The sequence below is a fragment of the Dermacentor silvarum genome, chromosome 1, assembly GCF_013339745.2.
Source record: "Dermacentor silvarum isolate Dsil-2018 chromosome 1, BIME_Dsil_1.4, whole genome shotgun sequence".
NCBI classification, from domain to species: Eukaryota; Metazoa; Arthropoda; class Arachnida; order Ixodida; family Ixodidae; genus Dermacentor; species Dermacentor silvarum.
The window spans coordinates 144,925,707-144,950,633 of record NC_051154.1 but is presented as its reverse complement, the minus strand read 5'-3'; the positions used below and the strand labels follow the sequence as shown (position 1 = coordinate 144,950,633).

General features: G+C 46.6%; 2 protein-coding genes across 2 annotated transcripts in view; one reads left to right on the top strand and one right to left on the bottom strand.

Annotated features, from left to right (window-relative positions):
* Positions 1 to 24,927, bottom strand: part of LOC119436196 (uncharacterized) — a 184,932-nt gene that overhangs the window by 114,283 nt on the left and 45,722 nt on the right. The gene's annotated exons all lie outside the window — the stretch shown is intronic.
* LOC119436195 (elongation of very long chain fatty acids protein AAEL008004) lies at positions 3,088 to 4,790 on the top strand. Its single transcript, XM_037702971.2, has one exon. The coding sequence runs from the start codon at positions 3,458 to 3,460 to the stop codon at positions 4,271 to 4,273; it is 816 nt and encodes a 271-aa protein (XP_037558899.1). The 5' UTR covers positions 3,088 to 3,457; the 3' UTR covers positions 4,274 to 4,790.

Genomic DNA, 24,927 nt, shown 5'->3' with positions numbered 1-24,927 from the left:
TGCCGCAACCGACAAGGCGCGGGCTAAATGCTTTTTTTTTTTTTTTTTTTTCACCATCCGGCGAGCGCAAACGCTTGCTGCACACTTGGTATTTGCGCCATCTCGCATCGTCGCGTTGCTACTTCCAAAATGGCATTATTAAGGCCAGTTACTGACTGACGAAGCAAAATCGCACCTCAATAACTGCTCCGCAGGGCGCGATCCAAGTTTTGCGCAGATTTCCTCTGGTAGCGCGTTATAGCTGCCGTCTGCCACGGCAGGCCCGACGCAGGCGGCGCCACTGTCGACATCGCGCCTCGATCTCGCTGGCCGCGCCGAGCGCGACAGCGGAACGGAGGAGGAGGGAAGCGGATGGCGCTACTTTTTTAGACTGGCCGGCCGGTCAGCGCCTTCTAACGGTGCGAAGCGACGAAATTAGCAAGAGTAGCGCATGCGCACCAAGTTAACTCGAACCGCAAGTTTCGTCTGCTAGGCTCTTCCCACAAGCATAACAATGCCCCTGTCGCGATTAACTCAGTTGAAGCTTCCCTACTTATCGGAGACAGCACCCGGAGGAAGAGGAACAAACTTTTATTTAAACCAGCAGTTTAGTTGGCTGGGCCTAGGCCTCCCACGTGGGGGACAGCACCCTGACGCATCTTTATATATATATATAACAGTCCACATGCACCGTAAGATAAAGAAGAAAACGCACAAAAAAGGAGATATAGTTGATGCGCCACGTTTGAAACTAGATCGAAAAATTGGTAATCCCCTCTTGCGCTACTCTTTCTTGTCCACAAGATACAGTTGCATTGCAGCTCTGCGCGTTTTGTTCATTATTTTTCTGTGCATGCGCACTAGAGCAGCACACGCTAAAAAAAAAAAGGGGGGGGGGGGGGGGGGGGGGAGGACGCAAGCAAGGGGCACACGTTGCTGTTATCTCTATAAGCCGGGAAGCTTGCGCCGAATTAATCGTGCCAGGGGCTGTGTCGTGCTGGTATAGGAAGGGCGTAGCAGTCAAAACTTGCGCTTCGAGTGAGCTTGGTGCTCGTGCGCTACTCGTGCTAATCTCGTCGCTCCGCGCCGTTAGTAAGCGCTGACCGGCCGACCAGTCGACGCTCGCGCGGTACTGTTAAAGAATCGGTCGACTGTACGCGTGATGATATGGTGCGCTGACGTCATCGGAGTCGCAATGTTCGGATACTAGCACGGCGAGAAGCTGAAAATTCACATGAAAATGTCACATGAAAATTATCTATACAAGACCCTGCATCCCATCAAGCACAGAACACGTACAGTGAGCGGCACAGTTTCGGCCTGGCGTGGCCTAGGCCAGCTATTACCGTAAAAACCGGACTATAGGTCAAACCGGAATATAGGTCGACCCCCTAACTAACCAATTCTAAAAATGAAAAAAAAATATTTTTCAATGGCAAAAGTACCGACACCACCCTTACCCTTCAACAAATGCGACTCAGCCGGTTGCACAGTGGTGACAGCATTTATTTCAAATGTTGCTCCGTGCCGTGATGATAAGGTGCTGACAAACACGCGGGTCAATGGTCGCACGATACGAAGCCCACGGCAACCTGGCGGGTTGCTTCCGCGTACTCAATCGCCTTTTTCTTGAAGGCGACGGTGAATTGCCGTCGGCTTCCGCTCATTTTGAAAAAAAAATGTGAAAAAGCAGCCTGAATGCGATGGCGAAGGCGGCTGTTTACTTCATCTGCCCATTGTTGCAAGACTTCCGTAGTTTTTCCGCCAATGTCCGGTATATAAGACGAGGGTCGCCTTTTCGCAATGGTTTTTTGAAAAAAAGTCCGACCTATGTTCCGGTTTTTACGGGTGAGTTTTAGGCTTTGCGCACACAAATTTAGGAGACGCAGATCACCGGGAGTAGCATAAAAGAATGGAAGCAAGGCATCGAACTTTCGATATGCAAACACGTTTGGGAGCGCTATAACTACCTATTCATGCACTGAAGCTGATGCGCTACTCGGCGATGTATTGGTTATCGTGACTGAGAGGCGTCCTGAACGCAGCTGGCGTTATCGTGGTGACACACCCCTAGTGTCGTCAAGGCAGGCGCCGAAACATGGCCGTTGAGCATCGAATGCGCTGCGGGATCGAAGCCGCTGTAAACATGGAACGCAGCGCGCAGCCACTTTAAGAAATCTTTGCGTTTCGAGCCAACTTATCGCTGACCGTTCCTGAATCTCGCCTCAGAAGGAGTATGCATCAAACTCTTTGTAATAGCCTCCCGGAATATTCGTATCCCGGGCCTGGAGGCGCGGTATTTCTGCTGAATTTTTGAAAGGTCATAGCTGTCCGGCTTCAATTCCGTCAACGAATAATTACAATGACAATTATTGAAAGTTGGTTTTAGCTAACACTGCACTTGGACTTGTCCGCATCTTCAATTAATCCAGGCGCACAGCCTCACTTTTCTGGCTCGTTTATTCGCGAACAGCACATGAAATAATAAGCGCAGACTATTTTTAATAAGTCTGTGTCCGCTAAAGAACACAATGCGGCATGCTTACCGAACGCTGGTTGTTTACTAAAGAGCTGTTATGGCGAGACCTCGCGACACTATTTCGAAGAATTCTGCCAGTTGGCTGTTTGCTAACGAGTGCTTCCGCGAAGTTAATTTTATCTTGCGCGCGAGACAGCACGTAGGCAGGCGGCCACGAAACCCGGCTTTACCTGGCGCTAGAGGGCACAACCTCTCTTTCCTGGTTCGCATTTATTTGCGAACAGACGCTCGGTACCAAAGGTGAATATCGTGCGCGTACAAAAAATCGCCTTGAAGAGCGGGGACGGTTCGACAGCAATCAGTCGCGGCCAGCAGCGCGGATGCGCGCTCGAAAAGATGACGCACTGGGTGAGAAAATGTGAGGCGACGTACTAGGCGGAGAGGCATCGCCGACGGGATGAGGGCGGTGAGCGATGGCACCGGAGCTCGCGCATCCCCGCAGTTTGGTCAAGGTTTCCCAAGTTCTTGCACTTTCAGCCCCCTCTCCGCTGGTTTCCACGAGGAAGTCGGGCGCGCCGCCGGATCACACGTAGCCTTTCCACCAGGCGACTACGAATGGAGGGGGCAGCAGAATGGGGGGAATGGCACACACAAAGGCTTGCAGTCAGCTCTCTGTTTGTGCGCGGAATTGCCCGAAGGTCTCCAAAAGACGGGAGTAGGTGAGAGCCGCATTCGACTCAATGCCACGGCTTGCGACACCCTCCTCTCCACTCAGTGGAGCGCGCGCACGTCAAGCAGCTGTCGCAGGAGGAGGAGGTGGAAAACGGGATTAACGCGAGAGAAGAAAGGGTCTCTCGCCCCATTCGTCATTCGTTTTCGCTCTCTCAGAAGGCAGTAAATAAAGGTGGGTGTTCCGTACGCTCAAGCGTCTCGGCAACACACACTCTCTGGCCCTGCCGTGTGCCCTACTACTCTTCAACGTTGAGCAGAAAGGCGGCAATGTCTTCGAGCATGGATGCCGTCGTGCCCGACACCTTCTTGATGCGCGACCCGCGGACGGAGGGCTGGCCGCTAGTAGGCAGCAAGCAGTTTCTAATCACGCTGCTTCTCGGCTACGTCTACTTGGTCAAGATCGGCGGCCCGCGTTTCATGAAGGGCCGGAAGCCTTTCGATAACCTGAAGCCGGTGATCATGCTCTACAACTTGTCCATGGTGTTCCTCAACGCGTACTTCGTGTACAACTTCCTGATACGTTCGTACTTCGGCGGCGGCTACAGCATCGTCTGCCAGGGCATCAACTACCAGGCCCGCGACCAGACCACCATGGAGTTCCTGGAGCTGTGCTACTGGTACCTGTGGGTGCGCATCGCCGATTTCCTAGACACCATCTTTTTCGTGCTGCGCAAGAAGGACTCGCACGTGTCGTTCTTGCACGTCGTGCACCACATTCTGGTCGTCTTCAACGGCTGGTTCGGGCTCGCGTACGGCCCCGACGGACAGGTTGCGCTCGGCCTGACGCTCAACAGCTTCGTGCACGTGGTCATGTACTCCTACTACTTCCTGTCACTTCTGGGGCCCTCGGTGAGGCCCTTCCTGTGGTGGAAGCGCTACTTGACCCAGTTCCAGCTGGTGCAGTTCATCATCATGTTCATCCACTGCACCATCCCTGTCTTCAAGGAGTGCGGCTACCCCATGACCCACATGATGATCACCATTCCTCAAGCCCTGTTCTTCTTCGGCATGTTCATCCGGTTCTACGTGCAGGCCTACAACAAGCAGCCCGGCAAGCTTGCCGCTGCGGACAAGAGCCAGTAGGTTCACGATGACCAGGCGAGTACGGGCTGCGCGACTGCTTCGTCGCCGCTCAGTGCGCGTTTCCCTCTCAGGCGGCAACTCTTCAAACACGCCGCTTGCAGACTTGCCGCCCAAAGGATCTCTGTCGGAATGACTGATGGTACAGTGATTGAAAATTTCCCGCCTTACGGATGGCACGCGTTTGCCTGACGCCGAATGTGCTGCAAGTCAAAGCAGCGAGAGGACGCAAATTCATTGGTACCGCGTATTGCTATGCCGGATTGAGCATCACTGCGCACCTGACAGACTGTTTTTATGTTCTTAGCCAGACAGCCGTGCGACAGGTGGATGAAGAAAGTGGTTGTGAAGTGCTTTTGTATAATTATGCTGTGCCGCTTCATCCTTAGCCTGAAGCTCGAAACATCGTGTTCACTTTTATGTACAGTCCGATAAAAGCAACCTAATTCAAATGTAGCTACTCTGTGGCAAACACATCTCATGTAAATAAATGCACATTCGGGCCCTTTGGGCTTCTCAAGTTCGTGTGTCGAACGACTCTTACTCTTGGTCCACATAAAGCGATATTTTGCCACTGTTGCGACACGTGTGCGTGGTATTACAATGTCCCGTCGGTATTGTTTTCTTCGTGTACACAGTGAACAATCGTGACATGGTTTCGTATCAACTAACAGTTTATCACTTGTTTTTACGGTAGGAAGATGCGGCGGTGTTTTTCAGTTCAGATATTACTCCTCGTCTTGCTCGACACGCCTGCCAACTGTAACCACGGGATTCATTCTTGTCTGACACGTTCCGTAACCAGCCATAGTTCACAATCTCCGCTCTTTCTTTAGACATTGGGTTACGTCATTACTTGGCAACAGGTCGATGCGCATGATCATTTTTCAACTCGTGCGAACGCAGATAGTCAAGAGTTGCAAAAGATAGCAGACCGGAATGCATATTTTATGTTCTATTGTCGGATCTTTCCTCGTAGAGTCGAATACGCGACTTCCACCAACTCGCTTTTAGTGGGTCCCGTGGTAACGTTGCAATAGAATTCTTAGGCGTGCAGGGGGTGAATATAGGTTATCGCGTTTGCTGGCAATCGTATATGGCCAAAATGCGTATATGGCCGCACAAAGAGCGATGGAACGAAAAATTGTAGGCCTGACGTTAAGAGACAGGAAGAGTGCGGTGTGGATCAGAGAGCAAACGGGGGTAGCCGATATTCTAGTTCACATTAAGAGGAAAAAATGGAGCTGGGCAAGCCATGTAATGCGTAGGATGGATAACCGGTGGACGATTAGTTAAATAATGGGTACCAAGAGAAGAGAAGCGCAGTCGAGGATGGCAGATAACTAGGTGGGGTGATGAAGTTAGGAAACTTGCAGGAGCAAGTTGGAATTAGCGCAAGACAGGGGTAATTTTAGGCTGAGGATGTATATGGCCGAGTCCTCTAGAGGAGGAGGCACGGAAGTGTGGATAAAAATGGTACGAATGGGCGCCGGGCTGAGGAGGCGCCACTCTCCCTACTCTAATAAGTGGCAGGCAAAATTCTCAATCGCATTATCCGCGCTATTTTTCTCGCGGTTTCCTTGTGCACAGCGAGAAAGTGGCGAGGACTGCCGGCATCATTTTGGCTGACAGAGCAAGTGCACATGCGCTATGGAGGTCGTGATATCGATCTAAATTCGCGAAAAGCTTGGCCATTCGAAACGTGGCGTAGCAGCTTCACGCCTGGCTCTTGTCATATCTTGCTGCGCTGAAGTTATGCGTGCAGCTCGAGTACTGCTCCAAGCCTCCCTTCATGGGCACAGAAAGTTGCGAGTATAGTAGGTTTTCGGCGAGTATTATCGGTAAGCGTAAGGTACCTGCTGTCGTTTGTGAGACTCGCACGTGTCGCGAAAGCTGGTAAGCTTGTGTATCCGTAGCATGTTCCGGCTGCACGTCAGCAGCTGCCAATTATACTCGAGGCGATATTGCATCTACCATGTAATCATGTGGATCAGCTCCAACGCTCATTAGTCACCTTGTACATTTTTTTTTTTTTTCGTTTAAGTTTGCGCACAAGGGAAAACCGATACGATGGCCGAAAGAAGTTTTCAGTTTTCGCCTATCAAATGCGACGGAGATGTACGTCACACGTGGACGCTTTCTGCAAGGCAAAGCGCCAAGTGTGGTTTCACGCTCCCCTGGATAGCGCGTACTACGTTGGAAGTCAGCCAGGATGATCTGGCAGCTCCATCGCGCGCAGTTAGACGTGCGATCAGTGACGCGCGCCGGTTTTTCACGTACGCTTTTCTTTTTCTTTGTGTTGTCTGTGCCCCAAGGGTATAGTCGCGGCTGGCGGGGCTAGCAACTTCATAGGAGTTGGGTGGACATATTTTTCATAAAACGATCGTTCGAACACTCGTGCCGACGGCAAGTGCAGGGTACAACCACGTAGTGGCACGCAGACGCGGTTGTTCGTGCATTCGTGGAATTATACGCATGTTCACGTGCGCCAGAAGTGAGTCATTTCTAGGGCTGTCGCGCGACGCAATTGGTGCTGAGGAAGCATTATTATTGAAGCATAGTATAGGCGCCGCCGCCTCGCGAGCGCGTTGTCTTGCGGACATGCGCCGTATAACCAAAGCCTCCGGTGGCGCCAGCATGCTCTACAGGTGCGCGCAGGTGCCCACAGTCCGGTTGGAGGTGTGATTTTACATACGTTATAAGCATGGTAACATTTACAGGCTGTGTTTGTTTCGTGGTTATGGTGTTCGGCTGCTATGCACGAGGTCGCGGGGTCGAATCCCGGCCACGGCGGCCACATTTCGATGGGGGTGAAACTCGAAAACACCCGTGTACTTAGATTTAGGTGCACGTTAAAGAACCAGATGGTCCAAATTTCCCGGAGTCCCCCACTACGGCGTGCCTCATAATATGATCGTGGTTTTGGCACGTAAAATCCCGTAATTTATTTTTATTTTTATGGTAACATTTGTACAGCTGCAAATTTTCACATCTTTTTAGTTAGCGGGCACATATCTGCACTAAGCAATGCTAATATAAGGCATAAGACATGCTGAAGCATGTATAACATGACCCCTGGTGGTGAATAGTGTGTAAATTGCCGCTGCAAATTTTAATAACATCTATAGTTTATTTATTTCAAGTCCTGCTAGCCCCAACGCTATAATAGGGGTCATAGCACAGTGGTACATATCATGTATGGGAAGACAAGGACAGAATATATATATATATATATATATATATATATATATATCAATACCATCAATGTTCCTATACACTCGTTTTCAGCATAGAAACATTAAAAAAAGACAATAAACAACATGCTTTACATAGACATTAACCGCCACAGAATATCTTGGAACAAACCTTCGGACCTATAACCCAATAACCTAAATATCCAAGCCAACGCGGATCTTGTGGATATGTACGGTAAAGAGCGCCACTTGCCCATAAACGTCACTGTGCTTCCATTGTGGAATGGTTCCGGTCATATACGGAGTCCGGCTTGAGAAAACGATGCGAATATTTTTGACAAAGTAGCATGTTTGCGAAGAACAATGCCTCTGATCACAACAAACAATCTGCTACATCGCAACAGTGCAACCTTTCTGGCAGTACTCGCATATATAGTGTACAGGTTATAAACAAAGCGATTATATGTTAGCCTAAAAGAAGTACCCCGGCCCACAACTGGGTGAAACAGTGTGAAACAAGAACCCAGTAAGCAAAAGGAGCAAAAATCATAAACCACAGAAACACATAATTCCCATTCAGGGCAGGCCATTGTCTAGTTATAGTGTAAGAAGTTTGCCTGTATTCGGTATTACTTCGTAGAATGTTAACTTGAAGTGCTTGCATTTTTGGAATACGTACGAAAAACATACACACATGGAGTGGTATTTCGTGTACGTTTATTATTGTTGTTTTGGGTTAAGTATCCAGTGGAGTCTAAGAACTGCTGATAAGTAGTTGAAGAAAAGTAGAAAGAACTGCAAGACTCGAAAGTTGTATAAACATTGTATTTTGATCATGCCACAATCATGAAACGCAGTTTGAGTTGAAGCTCAGTAAGGGATTTTTGCGATAGGACAAATAATTTCTTGCAAAAGTAAAATTTTAGGAAGATTTCGTTGGGTTGTTGTCAAGCAGGTTAAACAGCACTAAATGTCTGATGCTAATAACACATAGAAAACCTTAAGCATTACTTTGTGGGGAATAAATGAGCAACATCGTGAGAGTGCACCCGTTGCAAAAGAAAGCTTCTGACACAGATGTGCGATACGGCAGACCCAATTGAGATGATCAGAAAAAAATAACACCGAGTATCTTATGCTCATAAACAACATCAATGATTTGCCCGTAATGTGTAATAGAACCTGTAATGAGCAGTGCCTTATTCTTGGCATGAAAAGTGACTAATTTTGTCTTTGTATTGTTAATTTTTATTTAGTTAGGCGGGGACCAAGCTGATAGCTTTGACAGGAGCATCCCTGCCTTGCTTTTCTCTCTCTCTCCCTCTCTCTCTTGACAGGATTCTATTACACTGCACTATTAACGCATTTACTTCCGGACCTAAGAGTATAGTAGAGTATTGTCGTCGGCATACGTAAGAAATTTAACTGCTTTATGGGCGTCTTCAAGGTCATTAATGTAGACGTTAAAAAGGGGTCGAGAATGTTCCTGTGGGTCACCACTGTTGTTATAGAAATAAAAGATATCTGATAGCCTCCCAAACAGGCACATTGGCGGCGAGTTTGCGGATAGGACCTTATCAGCTCGAGAGGATTTCCGCCATATTCGGGAACATAATAGTTTCTTTGCTAGAATATTGTGGTAATCGAATGCTTTGCTGAAATGTATGCGAAGGTCCAGCGCAAAGAAATTTGGTTCTTTGTTTGGTAGTAGGCCTACGCATTCCTTCGGTGTTAGCTGATAAGTTTCCGTTAACTTTTCTGCTCGAAAGCCAAAATGGGCTGCGGACAACACATTTTTTGTCGTAAAGAACTTGTTATGCTAGACCAAATTGGTTTTCTAGACATGACGAGAATACAGGAAGGACGCTTATTGGTTTGTAGTTTGTTACCACGTTTTGTCTCCACCTTTATGTACTTTAGAGAAATTTCATACCTTTATCTGGTCTGAAAAACGCCCCGACTCTATAGTGTCTGATTAAAAATGTGAGCTACCGCTAGGACAATAAATTCAAGACCGTATTTCACCGGTTTCACTTGCTTGTTGGTAATGTTAAGCGCCTGATTCAAACTCAACAATGTTCTGTAAATTTCCGCTTAATTCATACGCTCTAGGAACAAGTTCTCGGTAATGCTATATTCCGGAGAAAGTGTGTTTGGTGCGTTGTTAGTCATACCGGCGCTTGCGAAATGTTTATTGAAAAGCCCTTCCCCTGTCGAGAAAATGGGGGTAAGTGAAGCTTGCCGTGTGTGTATCTGACCTTTGTGATGATTTCCTTTATTTGTTTCTTTCTTTCCTTCTTTCTTTCTTTCTTTTTATTTCTTTCTTTCTTTCTCTCTCTCTCTCTCTCTCTATTTATCTCTCGCTCTCTCTATTTATCTTCCTTTCTCTCTTTCCTTCCTTCTCTCTTTCCTTCTCTCTTTCTCTGTCTTTCTCTCTTTCTGTCTCTCTCTTTCACTCGTTCTCTCTCTCTTTCTCTTTCTTCTTGTCTGTCTTCCTTTCTCTCTCTCTCTCTCTTTCTCTCTTTCTTTTTTGTCCCTGGTATGGGCCATTGAGCTTGACCCCTTTCTGCACTATAGGTGGATAGCAAAACGACGATGTCGTCAGCTAGCGACTTCCGGTTCGCGGGTTAGCGCTTCTGTTGCTTCGTTCAGCCTTGTCAGGAGTTTCTACAGTGCGATTTCCCGCTGTTCGCGAAGAAAAGACGCTTCAGCAACGTAATTATGGTTGGCTGCTCGGCATTAGGGTGCGCGAACTCTTCTGTGAAAGGAAAAAAAAGTGTTTCGTTTTCCATGGAATGAAGCGCACAAACGTAAATGGGCAGTTGCCGTCAAACGAGCGACCGTGAACGGCGAGCTGTGGGTACAGAACGTAGGAGCCAGAATATGCGAAGATCATTTCGCCACAGGCAAGTGTTTTGGCGAACAACTTCGTCTACTAACGTTCTAGTACAAATACCCTCTTTTTAACAATCAGTTAAATACACACAAGTGCACCCAGCAAGGATCCTCAGCGCATTGATTATGCTCCGTCTTTATTCCGGTACAACGAAAAGGCAACTGAGGCTGCACGAAAGAGGGAGGAGAGGTAACGTCAAAATAATTCGTGCACTTTTGAGATACTTAAATCATTGCTTTCTCTCTGCAGTTATACGCGACATGCGTCTCTTGACAAAAAACAGGAAACTGCGAAGGCACAGCAGCCGACGACATGGCGTGCGCTGGGCACCGCTGCAGACAAAACAGTGGACGAAGCAATAGACTGTACCGTTTGTTATGGGAAGCGTTACTAACAGCCACTTATTAGGTTGACTTACCACTTATTAAAAACTACTTCTAAGTTAACGAACGTTTATATCCGCTCGACAAACGTTTGCGCTTGAGAAACGTTACGACTATTTGACGCGACACAAACACGTTATAGGGCATGAAATGCCTGCCAGATAAAAATACACGAGTCTAGCGACAAGCGACGCGATGGAGATGGCTGTCGCGTTCACTCGTCGCCTACAAGTCGTACCGCATGCGAGCGACGAGACGAGCGACGACTTTGAGCGACGTCTCCCCGGTGTTGCCGGTATGAAGGCAGCAAATACTCGCCGAAACTGGCGTTACGCGTGCTTTATTAATTTAAGTTGATGTTTTTTAGTGTAAACAGTAGCGTTAATATTTCTAAAGGTCTTGCACTACGTTATTACCCTTACACGTATCAAAATATAGTCGTTTGCTCGTTCCGTGCGACAATCGGTAGTACTTGGCTGATGTATATCCAGTTCCGACTTCGCGCTATTGGCTAGTCGCTCATAGCACTTCCGAGCGACGAATTCTAGATGTCCAGAACCGAGCGATCGAGCGACAAGAACAAGCGATCTGTTCGCTCGACGGCCCGTTTCGTCGCTCGAAGCCGTCGCTCGTCGCCGTCGCGCACAAAATCGCTCTCATGCGGTTTGGGCTTAAGGGCGCCAACATAAGTATGAAGGAGCGATAGCTCACACCTGCGTTTTGGAACTGCCCAGCGGTGGTTATATGGTGGTTTTTCACCAAAGTTCCGCAGTATATAAAAGACAAAGCGCGTGACGCATGGGCATGAAGTGACGGCGGCATAGACGGCGTCGTGGTCTCGAACCGTAAGTTGTAGCAGAATACGCCGTACCCCACAATTCCTTGCGACAACCGAGATTTTGCTATCCACCTATTGTCAGGATCGGCCCACTTTTCAGCGTGACACCGCCGCTGCCATCACCACCGCCGACACGTGTGAGCCTATAAAGCTTCGCTTAAGCAGTTGCAGAGGATCCCTAAGGAAATTCTTAAGCGATGTGAACGCGAAAGCATTTTTTTGTTTTTTGTAGGTTGTTGCGGAGGGCTGCTGCCAAGTGGTGTTGCCGAGTTGCGCTCTAAAGAAGGAGGCAATGTGAGAGGTGCGCGCGTTCGCTATACCTATAGCCAAGAAACGCGGCCGCGGCTGCAGGTTGTTGCTGCGGTGGAGTAGAGCGCGCGCCGATTGTTGCTGCGGCAGGCGTTGACGCCGGCGTCAGTACCGGTGGGAGAGATCACGTGCTTTCCGGACACGCCTTTCGCGGACGCCTTTTGCGGACCCCAGCTGGGTGCGCGCTTTCGCCAACGTGGCCAAGAAATGCTTTTGCGTTAATAGTCCGCAAGAGCATTGCCTGTAAACTCGCAGCAGTGATAAGTAACCTTCTATAATAGGGCGTGACATGCTTTCTTTCACGCCCTCCGATGCTATTGATTACCTTCCACGCAACGTTTCGATGCTTCTTTGTGACATCATAAAAGAGAGAATTATAATAAATATTTTCTACCTGTCTAAGTTTGCTCTTTCCTTTGTTGTGAAGTGTCTTGACTTCCTTGAGTACCGGCGGTGGACGCGTGCGTTAAACAACATAATAAAGTGTGTTTGTTGTATATCATTTAAGCTGACTTCGTGTAGCCCAAGGCTTCCTTATTTGTTTTTATTGCCCTTGTCTTGATTGCCCTAGAAAGAAAAATCCCTAGCATATATCTGCGCAAATGCTTAGAGAAAATTGGAATATATGCGTCGTCTACATTTTTTTTTAATCTTGAATACAAATGACCAGTCAAACTGGCTCATATCTCTCTTAAATGATTCCAGAGCCATCTCCGATGCGCATAGATATGTATTGTTCCCGCTCGCACTTTCCATTCGTTCTGCGAGCATCACATGATGCGTGACAAAAACAGGGCAGTGCTTACTCCTTTCTGATGCTGTCGTGCCCACGTGAAAAACATTAGTATCAACGTTGTGGACGACACAATTTACGAGATGTGTGCCGTCAAGCTTGCCGCAAAAATGCACTGTCGCACCACTTGCTTTCTTAACAAAACGCCGTTTTATGCATTGAAGCACAAAAATAACTGGAACGACAATGATTTCACCCCAAACTTCGGGAATTAATATCGCGAAACTGGTGTCATCCTGAGAATTCGTTCCAAATGGACCCGCTTGCGAGCTCCCCGGCTAAAATTTGTAAATCGCAATATGTGACATTAGGTATAATTAGTTAAGAACTTAATTAGGAATTTTGTTCATTAATCAATTATGCATTTCAATTTTTGTGCGAGTAACGTCCGCCTCTTCGAGCAGACCAGCTAATGAACTAGAATTGTGCTACCTGCCACAGGCAGTTTTTAAGAATTTTGGAACTGTTCACTGAAACACCGGGTATACATGTCGTGTCAGCACCGCCTAGACTAGAACAAGTCCTCTTCAATCCTCCGTTTCCTCTTTTATTATTTTTTATTTATTTATTCCATACTGCTAGCCTGGGTACCAGGCCTGAAGCAGGGGCATACATAATTTTTGATGACAAAAAGTTGCAACATAAAACATCACAAAGACATAGCGAAGAAAAAAAAATTGAAAAGTAACTGCACACAGAGAAAAACCTTGCATTTTCTACAATGAAATGCATCACTATACAATTTTTACTACAGGAACAAAAGATCAAGATCGGTTCCTCAGTGCATCTATAAATAAATCAACTGTTTCACATCCTACAACATCAGCTGGTAAACAATTCCATTAACGGGTTGTTCTTGGAAAAAAAGAATGTTTGAACGTATCAGTGCGATTTATAAAATCTATGACTTTCTTAGAGTCACAAGGTACCTGCCGTGTCGTACCTTGTGTCATACCTGCCGTGTCATACCTGCCGTGTTTGACGTCATCCGACCTGGCCCAACACCGTCTAGACTGTCGGGTCTGCGCGATCGGAATATATCAGTGAGTGAGCCTGCAAGCGCAACAGTTTTTTAGAGCAAGTGCACGGCTGCAGAAAATGTACAAGTGTTCTCGCCGTCAAAACGTTCTCTTTCTTGAAGTGAAGACATTTAGTCGAGATTTCATCGCCGATCGCAAAGATATATGCCTTTCACACAGGTCGGGTCGGGAAGGGGTATTTCCTCTCAGCGACAGATCTTTCTCGATACACTTTTAGGGCGCAGCTCTTAGGCACCCGTTCCTGCGTTGAGCGTCGGCGTCCCTCGGCGTAACTGAGTGAACGAGCACAGCGAAGGGTGAAGGAGCGAACGCAGAGCGCAGCGGGGGATGAAAGACAGCGATAGCGAAGAAGGCACGAGGAGGACAGCGGAGGAGGAGAGAATAGCGAGAGGGTGAAGAGGAAAGCGGAGTGCCGCACGAGACGTGCTTCACGGCGGCTGACCAGGCATGCGGCGAGAGCGTCCACCGATACAATATATGTAGGGTTGTTCGTTTTCGGGTTTTATAATTTTTTTGAATGTGGGGAGTAAAAATCGGGTGCTATTTTTCAAGCTAATAATCGGGGATAAATCGTTTCTTTTTTTCTGAAACTATTCCGAAATTCGGTTTTTTTCGGGTTAAATTTACACCTGACTGTCCGATTTACACCTGACCTGTCCGATCTTTGAACGTATTCAGCTGAGAGAATGTTCTCTCGACATCACAGCTTCCATTATAACTAGGCACAACACAGTGAGCAACACGGTGAGTTATTAACTCAGAGTTAGGTGCGCTCATTGGGCGGTTGGTTGAGAGCCGTGTAGCATCCACAGTGCTGAACGCAGCTTGTGAAATGAAGTCGATAGGTCACTGGAGTTTACTTAAGCCAACAGGATCTAACGTCGTTGTCCCGAGGCAAGGTAGCAAGTGCTTGTGCCCCGCAAACTCCGTGCAGCGTAATATATATATATATATATATATATATATATATATATATATATATATATATATATATATATATATATATATATATATATGGGGTTTAGGGATTCGGGGAGAAATCGTGTTTAACCCGATTCTCCTGAAACATGTTCGGGGTGTAAAAATCGGATAAAATCGGGTTTTACGCGAAAACGAACAACCCTACATATATAGAAACAACGCACTGGCATGGACTTCGGGCCCACTGCGCATGCACTACTTCGCCTGCGCCGACGCCGCTAGAGAATGCGCTCCGCGCAAGCCACGCATTCCCGTGTTCACGCTTTCTTTCTGAACAATGAACGACGCAACCGGTGGAAATACTTCGTCTACCGGTGCTGCTAAACGAGCTTCTCGAGCAGAGGCTCAGCGCCGCCGCCGAGACGACCCTGTCGTTTAGAGTCACATTCTTTGCCACAATATATCGCGAATTCAAAACACCTAAACAGCTGCGCTCAAAATTCGCGTTAGGGAGTATCGTAATCGTCGGTGAACTTCTTGCGCTGATTTTACTATCAAAATATATAGCACCAGGAAACGGGCTTATATAACCCTTGTGTGATGACCGACAATCTAGTGCGAATTAGCGCACATATCCCCCTGTTCTGTGTAATAAAAAAATCCTACATTTAGAGCTGAAAATAAAATGGTAGCTCATATGTATATCTGAAGCACATCGGCTTCTTATTGGAACAGCACATTATATTCAACGCCTTCTTTGATTTACGTGATTTTCTGTAATTCAACCGTTCGGTATGTGCTACTGGGTGTGTGTCCATTCTCGGCCAATGGCCCATAATGAACATGGGCCACTGTGGCATAATAGAGATGCACATAATCCTTAAATAGAGCAAGACATGTGTCGTACTTCTGGGTGCATACACACCTGTCATCGCCATTCTTCCCTCGACAAGCGCCATACATTGCCTTAGTTCTTGTGACATCGCTGCGTAGACGTCTCACACTGTGCATCCGCCTGATTTGGTTTTCATTTCGGCATATCCTGTGAGTTATGTCGCGCATAATCATAAAAATCGCATGGCCTTTGTGGTGGATAAGCATAGATATTTATTTCGACGTTTATTCAACGCTTCCAGGAACAAATACAAAAACTGCTTTTCTTATCACAATGCATGGAAATTACGCGTTACGTGCTGGCATAATAGCGCCACACGCGTCATAGGTTATTCTCTTCCGTCAAAGGAACTCTTTCTTACATCGACGCTGTGTGTGTTCTTTTACTGTTGAGCATTCGCTCGAAGCGAATTGTGAATAGACTGATTTAGCGCCGAAGACGGTTGCTGTATTGTCGTCGTTGGGATCCCGCGGCCATTTCGTAGTCGACTTTCCTATATTGTGCCACCGCTTTTCCGCGTGAAGAAAGGGTGACTGCGTTTCTTGAACAAGTGCTCGGAACGCTGTGCTCGGGGCTTTGATTTCGCGCTTCTTTGCTTCGTTTTTGCGCTACGCCAGGAGCCACAGACACGCAAGTCGCACACGGCGCTCCGAACTCTCGCGTGTGGTCCCCCACATACAGAGCTCCATGCTTCGGCTCGAGCACGCTGCATCCGAGCATGGAACAATCTCGCCCTTCCCCGGTTGCCAAAAGTATAACGAACGAACCTTTACCAGAGTTCTGTAAGGTCCACTGCAGCGAAGGCTCATCTGCAGGGCATACCTACCCGACGTGTACATTTATGATCAGAAGCCGAGATGAGAATGCCAACTCGCCTCCGCAGAGGGTCCTCGAAAAGGAACAATACAGTTGCAACCTTTTTTTGGAAGACAGGTACCGGAAAGAGGTGCAACAGCACTAAATTTCATCTATATGGTACGCTGGAAATGAAATAATAAAAATGATAATAATAACAATAAGAAGAAGAACAACAATCAGGACAATGCGCGTTGACAGCGGCAGCGCGCGTTCACCTTTGTCCGCGCTTGCATGGGATAGGAGCGAAGTCGTGTACGGCTGGTGTTCGTGTCTGCAATGGGGCTTTTTAGGGGTCGGGGCAGCCAAGTTACAGCACTATGGAAGAGGCTGATTGATCGCGACCTCCGAACTCGCCACAGTGCCGTTCCGTGTGATTCCGAGTGCAGTGTATATGACCTCGACCTTGGACAGTTCGTAACAAAGGTGTATCTCGCGTGACGAACGAGAGGAAGACGGCACCGAAGAGGGTGCGCAGCTGCAGCAATATACAAAAGTAGGCTTAGGCTCATCACGAATCTCTATATCTGTATGTTAATAACGCGGCTATGAAAGGAAAAGACTATGGGGCAGAAAACATTTAGCGCATTCGCCCAAATCTAGTGAATTATTATTACACAGTGACATCTAGGGAATTAATGCTTCAGACACTCAATTTCGTTCAGCTATTTGCTAATCAAATCGAGGAGTGTGGTAAAGAGTGATTTTTGTAATATTTTATGGACAAGTTTTAACGAACAAACAAACAAAAATCGGCAGACACACTTAAGACTATACTTACGTGTGGGAATGCGAAGGCGTTATCTTTAGTGAAATGTTTTCTCTTTTTTCCGCCCGTTCCATGTCCGCCCAAGCTTTCGCCTGCGTTCTAACTGAGCCTCAGTATAAGGCCAAATCAAAACGCGCCAAGCGTCTCAACACGCTCGCTTGCCCGCGAGGAATTCATAACTTGAAGGACCGCTCAGCGGCGTTCAATTGGACATCAATGCTTTTTATTTTTTACACTCATTTTATGCACTCATGACGTGGCGCCACGTCCTCCCCATTGGCTGCTCCGGCTGCTCCAGAACCGTGGAGCCGCCATAGCGTCGGGGAAGCGTGCTCGTTTCGCACCACGGAAGTCCGGGTTCGATTCCCACCCAAACCGATATTTACCAGACATTCTTTTCAAAGCCACTGATTTACTTTGTTTACGGGAACGTCCCTGAGTAATGCGACGTCAATCTGAGCATTCTTGACGTGTTTTTACTCTTTGCGCCGTCGGCCATTTCTTGTACCATTGCTCGGTGGCGACGCCGACGACGCCGGATTTTCGCGTAATGGGGCATATAATGCTTTCGCATTAAAACACCCGCTTTACAAACGTCTGTCTGCTTTGTCCCAGCTTGTTCGGCTATACTATTTGTAGCGCGTGCCACGGCAATGCCTGTTTAGCTACGTTTATGTTTATTTCTCTACTATAGTCTTTCTTGCGAAGCTGGAAAGGAGAGCTACGTAACCTCAATAAAGTGCACGACTTCATAAAACGCTGGAGTCTTTGGCGTCACCTCACGGGCACTCCCTTCGCTTTACGCATGTGATTTTTCCTTCTATTGCTCGTTGAACGGTCCTTAAAGAGAAACACAATACAAAAAAAGAAAAGAAAGGCTACTCTTACCATGAAAGGCCTGGCAAGCCAGAAAAGTAGTAAAAACGAGAGGCGGGTGCCAACACTGCGTTGAAGATGCCACACCTGCTCGTCTGCTCGGGCCTAGGCACGTTTTTTTTTTTTTTTTTTTTTTTTTTCGTTCGTAGAGAAGAATTACCTGGCATTACAAAAGCACCAGAGTCTCAACCTAGCAAGTTTCAAGAAATTTTACTCAGCCACAACGTCCCAAATACGAAAAAAAAAAAAAACATCGAAATTTATGACGTCACACTACTGACGTATACCGGCGCTGGGGTTACGGCTCGAAGTTACCAAAATTGAACTTTGACCTTCATTTTTTCTTTTAATACTTTTAAATAATAATACTCTTTAAATACTCTTAATAATAATAATAATTAATTAATAATTAATAAGTCTTTTATTACTCTTACGGCTAAATTAAAGAAAATAGTGTTTTGAAAGAATATTTGATCAGTCTAAATTGATTTAGCATTTATCTTTAGGGCCCTCCCATTTAACTTCATTTCAAGTTTTCCCCTTTTTGTTAGCATCTATGCCTCACTTGTTAGTGTAGCGGCACACCACTGCTATTATGCCATTTTATTTTCAATGATATCAGTAGCTGACGTCAATGTCCACCATACCGGACAACCCGTGAAAATAGAAATTCATAAACTCTCGCGGACACGACACTGATAGGGGGTAGCAAGAATTTCGATAAAGCTTTCCCTGAGCACTCGCCTTTTGAAAGATACATACACGTACTTAATTAACAACGATTTACCTATAGAACTGCAGGGAACCGGAAGTGCAGATCAAATGCCTTCGTTCTCCATCCTCACTTTCAAGAACTTCAATTTCACCAGTCTCCTATTGTTTAGATTCTTGCTTCCGAATTGTTCGTTCTCGAGTCTCCCTCACCCTCAAGTACTAAGAGCTAGCAGTTTTCTAACACTTCTTTATCATATTTTCAACAGTGTCTGTGTAGGATGTCTATAAATGGCTGCAGCAGTGAGCCAAGTAAACACACGATAAAAAAATTCACAGGTATTTTAGCGCGAGAACTTGCAAGCAGTATAATTGTGATGTATCGCATAACTGTGGTGTAGCGCTAGCTTGCTTAAGTGTCGGGCTGTGTAAGTCCTCGACAAAGGTACAGGAACTAGCACAAGGTGCCATAACTTGAATAGAGCTGCAGTAGCCAGAAGGAAGTATCGCCAACATATGATCGTTATGAAATGAAATCGGACAGCGCATGCAACGTCGGTGACAAGCGACTGTCGCAGTCCGAGCGCAAGATTAGAGTTCTAGATTAGAGAACGCAAGCCGAACTCTATTGACGCAAACTCTAATGTGGGCCCTTTGCGCTCCTTTGTGCCCGCTTTCGGTTATATTTTGTACGCTCGGCGGTTCGCGTCCCCCCCCCCCCCCCCCCCCCTAGCTTGGGTGTGGCTTGCGTCTCCTAACCTAAAGCTCTATATTGGAGACATAAGTGTTACGTTCCACACAAGTTAAACGGGAAGCCCCAGAGAGCCTCCGTTAACGTAGGCTCTGCTGATGTGACTTGAGATTTTACATCTCAAGTCCCGTGCCCCCTAGGGTGCCTCGATGTCCTCCTCAGGAGAAGGTGCGCATTGCGGTACCTTAGTGCCCACTCCCCTCCTCAAAAGAAAGAGAGAGAGAGAGAGAGAGAGAAAGGAAAAACTAAAATCACTGCATCCGCTTCCGAAGACCGTGCGTTCGCCGAAGTAGTCTTTATATCAGTGTGCCCACTGCTTGACCATGCAGGTCCGCCTTTCCAGTTAGTTAGCCGGTGCCAAACCCCTTCCACGCGGCCTCTACCGCTAGCTTTCCTAGCGTGCTGTGGCGCGTGCGAGTTGCAAGTTCACTCGTCTACGACTCTCGGGTTTCCCCTTTGACGTAAACGGCGGGCACTTTGTTGTTTACATTTCGCGGCTTAGCATGTGACCTCCCCCCCCCCCCCCCCCCCCCGCCGCTCCCTTCCTTCGTGCTGCCGCCGGCAGCGACGAGAACGCGACCCCCTACAACCAGGAAGGAAGGACACGCGATCACGCGTGCCTTCCAACGCGACCTGTGCAACGAGGGCGACCCACCTCCACCACTGCAGGACAGAGAGAGTGTAAAAGAAAAACAAAAAAGAAAACGCTGTTACTCTGCAGGCCGGAAAAAAGGAAAGAACCCTCACCTGAGCCCCGCTTAAAAAACACCAAGTGCGTGGTGCGCCCTGTTGACCGCCGGGACTTGTGAGAATAGCTTGCGAAGCAAGGAGACGGCAAATCTCGTGTCGAAGCGTGAAGTAATCGGCAGTGAAATCCCCTGTCCAAAGCGACGGAGAAAACTAAAGCCCCAAGTGTATGCATGGCGTGAAACGGCTCGACAAAACGCGCGCTTTTCAGGCGCAAAGGTTGAAGAGGCGTGGACCTCCACAGTCGAAAGTGAATAGAACGTCGTCGCCCACGAGGACACTCGCGTAAAATTTCCTCTCCCTGTTCTTCTTCTCTTTTTTTTCTATCTTTTTTTTTTTTTACCTGTCCCTCCGTCGTTGCTTTTGCCGTTTCTTCAGTCATGGCTTTTGTACTGTGTGAGGAAAGTTTTGCTCTGCTCGGTACTCTTTGGCGGTGCTCGGCAAGTGCGATCTGCTTTTCTCTGGCAGAAGCGGTTGCAAAAGTTCCATCATTGATAAAATAATGACATCCATTTCGGGCGCAGAACCAAATGAATGCAGCTTTACAGTATGAATAACGGGATAGCTTCGTTTGGACTCCCTATTTGGGAACGATCCATTTCATTTTTCCTTCTTTTCGCCCATCATCAATGGCTCGGCCGCCACTGTTATCGCCGCCATCGGGCACTTGGTGTGACGGGTTATGAATGAGGAATTTAAATTTAAAGGTATCATTCAAGGAGCACAGATATCACAATTTAATCTCGTCATTTTAATAGGTTAAATGTAGGTACGAACAACCCTAAAGCATAGAAAAAACACTGGAAAACACTAAAGCGCGCTAAATAATTAGCTATTCAACTTGTTTCTATGAGCCAGTTTCGGTTTCGTTAAAGAGAAGTTGGATGCGTCGTGAAGTATGGCTCGCTCTGTTGTAATCGCTGCACTCGCTAACGTAGCCTGAAGAAACTGGCAAACCAGACTCCTTTATTTACTTTTACTTCAGTATTCATTTTATGAGCAACACCATCACACTTATCCTCGTTTCTACACGATGTCAGACAGTTTTGCTCTGTATCATGACGTGATGATAATGTGGATGACATCAGGTCCGACAATGCTAAACGACTTAAATATTAAATTATATACTATATATTTCAATGTTTTACAACCTTCATACTTGCTAAAGGTGATCATTTATGTTCGAGAAGCTTATTTTAGAGTTTAAACGACTTCGAAAATCTGTGATCATCAAGAGAAAAAAAAAAGGTTTGCTTCCTTTTGTTGGATATGAAGTTAACGCCGAGACGGTTCATTCTTTGGGTAGTCTTGGGTGTCTTAGTCTCAAAGCTGACGAGATTAATCTGTACAATTATCAGGCAGTGAGGCATGGTGGAGAACAGTGGACGTATATAGCACGTTTTTGAAACGTTTGTGCGACCGCTTTCTTTGGATGCTCAGCGAACGCTATCGTGTGTGCACGTGCATCCCTTTCTGGCACTTTATTTTTCTTTGTGTACGCTTTATCCTCCCAGTGTGGTTTGGTAAAACGGTAGACTTTAGCCCTTGATCCTTTCCTGGTCTCTTTCTCTCGCTGGAACATATACGCCGAAGATAAGCGGCCATGTTATGTCCCTTCATGAGAATTAGCCCTTGCGTTGGGTATTCTTACTTGTGTGCGTAACAAGCTTCATGAAGACATAAACAAAAGTGCTTCGGCGAGACAAGAATAATTTTTTATTTTTTTTAAATGAAGGCCTCAAGGCTGGGCAGTATCGAGCATCCACGTGTAGTAACTTCGATACCATCTTTACGTCGTGCCCCCCAATGGGATTCCGTGGTAGTTATCAAGGTCCTGTTAGGGCATATTAAAGAGCCTCAGCTGTATTGAGATGAGACGTGCAGTTATCGCAGTTCTCCCCAGTGCAGATAACATACTCCGTGTGAAAGTAGTGATTGTTATCAGCGCCGAACGGACTCCGACATATTCAGCCTTCCTTTCGCCCAACGACCTCTAGCTCACTGTCACAGTCATGCAAGACACCAGTGTTTTAGTATGTATCTTTAGCCTCCCGTATCAGAAATGCATTGCCAGAAGTAACGTGCATCAGGATATCGGTATCGCAGACACACTTTCAGAATGAATGCGTATTTAGTCAACGTCGTGTTTCTACACATGTATGCGCTCCAACTTTGAAGCTATGGTTTCGGTACGTTGTGAGCTTTCACTCGATAAAAGGGCAGTGACACACCTTGCAACGCCAATGAACAAGAAGAAGGGGAACCGAGGGGCCCGATTTTATTTAATCACAACCATATGAAGCCAACAGTTAATAAAGCGTAGAAAAGAACAAGGGAAATTATTTGTTGTTTTAACAGAAGTGTAGAAATGATAAGGTATAAAGGGAAGTGAAAGTGGACGAAAAAATAACTTGCGGCTGGTGGGAGCCAAACCAACAACCTCCGCATTACGCGTGCACTGATCTACCAATTGACAATCCGAGAGACAGTTCTCTACATTTCGCGACAACCTTCTCAAGAATGGACAATATTCGGAGACGCGAAATCGGCTCTGCAGCTACATACAGGTGCAAATAAATCCCTTACAGAGTGTTGGCTCTTCACACTGCCGAGCTACGGACTCTAGCGGAAGAGAACGGGCATCATATTACATTTCAATGGATTCCCGATCACTGTAGCTCACATGCCAATGAACAGGCCTATGCAGAAGAGAAGAAGGCTCTCGAAGACTGGGAGCTACTGCTAACAATTCCATTTTCAAGAGCGGACGCCAACTGCCTTCGCATACATAAAGTGACAGAAAAGCACTGCTACCATGCGGAATATTGTCACAGACCCCTCCATAGATTTGACCCTAACATAATATTTAGGCTACCACCAAAATTTAGCGGAGCTGTGTCAGTCTTCTGCACCGACTTAGACTGGGAATGGCATTTATACGCGTGGCTCGAGGGCGCGGGATCGAATCCCGGACGCGGCGGTGGCATTTCGATGGGTGTGAAAGGTAAAAAATCACCAGCCCTTCCACTTCAGTTCAGTTCAGTTCAGTTTTATTTCCGACCCCTTTGCTAGGGGTATTACATAAGGGGTGGGTACAGTTGATGCAACAGAAACACAGGTATTCAGAAAACTACAAGAAAGCTACATTTCGCAAGTGCATAAAAACAGAAAGAAAGGGGGAAAATGACGCGGTGAAAAAAGCTGATTATTTTTCAGCCAACAAAGACACATTTTCGAAGAACGATGTCGGGCAAGTGATTTCAGCGACGTGGTGGGGAAGGGCGTTCCAGTCTGATGCTGTGCGGGAAAAAAAAGACGAAGAAAAGGTAGTTGTATGGGAGCGTGGCCGTAAGACTTGTAATGGGTGCCCAGTTCGTAGCGATATGCGTGCGGGTGGTGTGATATATGGCTCGTGAATTAGGGAACTGTAAAAAACTTATGAAAGAGGCAAAGGCTGGCTGCAGCGCGACGACGTGCAAGGGGCTGTAGATCAGATTTTGCTCTTAAGGATGATACGCTTACGTCATATGAGTATGATGAATGGATGTATCTGACGACGCGGTTTTGAAAGGACTCGAGCGCGTTAACAAGATAGACTTGATATGGATTCCAGATGGGTAATGCGTATTCAACTTTCGGTCTGATAAGGGATTTGAAAGCTAGGAGTTTTACGTTCTGCGGGGCGTCACGCAAGTGTCGTCTCATGAGGCCAAAAGTTCTGTTAGCTGATGAAAGTATGTTGGAAATATGCGTACCCCAACTGAGATCATGAGAAAGTGTTACGCCCAAGTACTTAAATGATTCTACTGATTCTATGGGAACGTTTACTATTGTATAAGAGGACAGGAAAGGGTTACGGCGGCGGGTAAAAGATATATGCTTACATTTGTTGGGATTAAGAGTCATTAACCATTGTCCACTCCAAGACTGCACGTTGTTAAGACTTTGTTGTAAGGTGTTTTCGTCAGTAGCATTAGAAACTGGATGGTAAATCACGCAGTCATCAGCAAAAAGTCGTATCTTGCAAGATACATGTAGGGGTAAGTCATTAATATAAATTAAAAAGAGAAGAGGACCGAGAACTGATCCCTGCGGGACACCAGAAGCTACAGGGAGAAGAGTGGATGATTTGTCATTTATAGAAACGAATTGGTAGCGATCAGTAAGGAATGCTTCGGGCCATTTGAGTACGTCACTGTGCAAGTTCAAAGAAGAAAGTTTTAGTAGTAAGTGGCGGTGAGGAACTTTGTCAAAGGCCTTTTCATAGTCCAGAAATATAGCGTCAGTTTGTTGGTTAGAGTCAAGGTTTATATGCAAGTCGTGTAGAAACAAAGCTAGTTGCGTTTCGGTAGAGAAGTCCTTACGGAACCCCTGCTGTGCCGAATGAAAAAATTGATTGGCGTCCAAGTGATTCATGATCAGGGAGTAGATGACATGTTCCATTATTTTGCACGGAAGGCTAGTGAGATAGATTGGTCGATAATTTAGCGGTGTGTTCTTATTACCAGACTTGTAGATGGGAACGACCTTCCCCACCTTCCAGTCGTGAGGCATGGAGGCTGTAGAAAGTGACTGAGAGAATATAAGACACAAAAATGATAAAGAAATATATTTTGTATTTTTTAGCAGTTTAGAGTTTATATCATCTATACCTGCTGAGGATGAAAGTTTAAGGTTTT

Coding starts and splice junctions, on each gene's coding strand:
- LOC119436195 (XM_037702971.2), top strand. CDS start 3,458: ATGTCTTCGAGCATGGATGCCGTCGTGCCCGACACCTTCTTGATGCGC.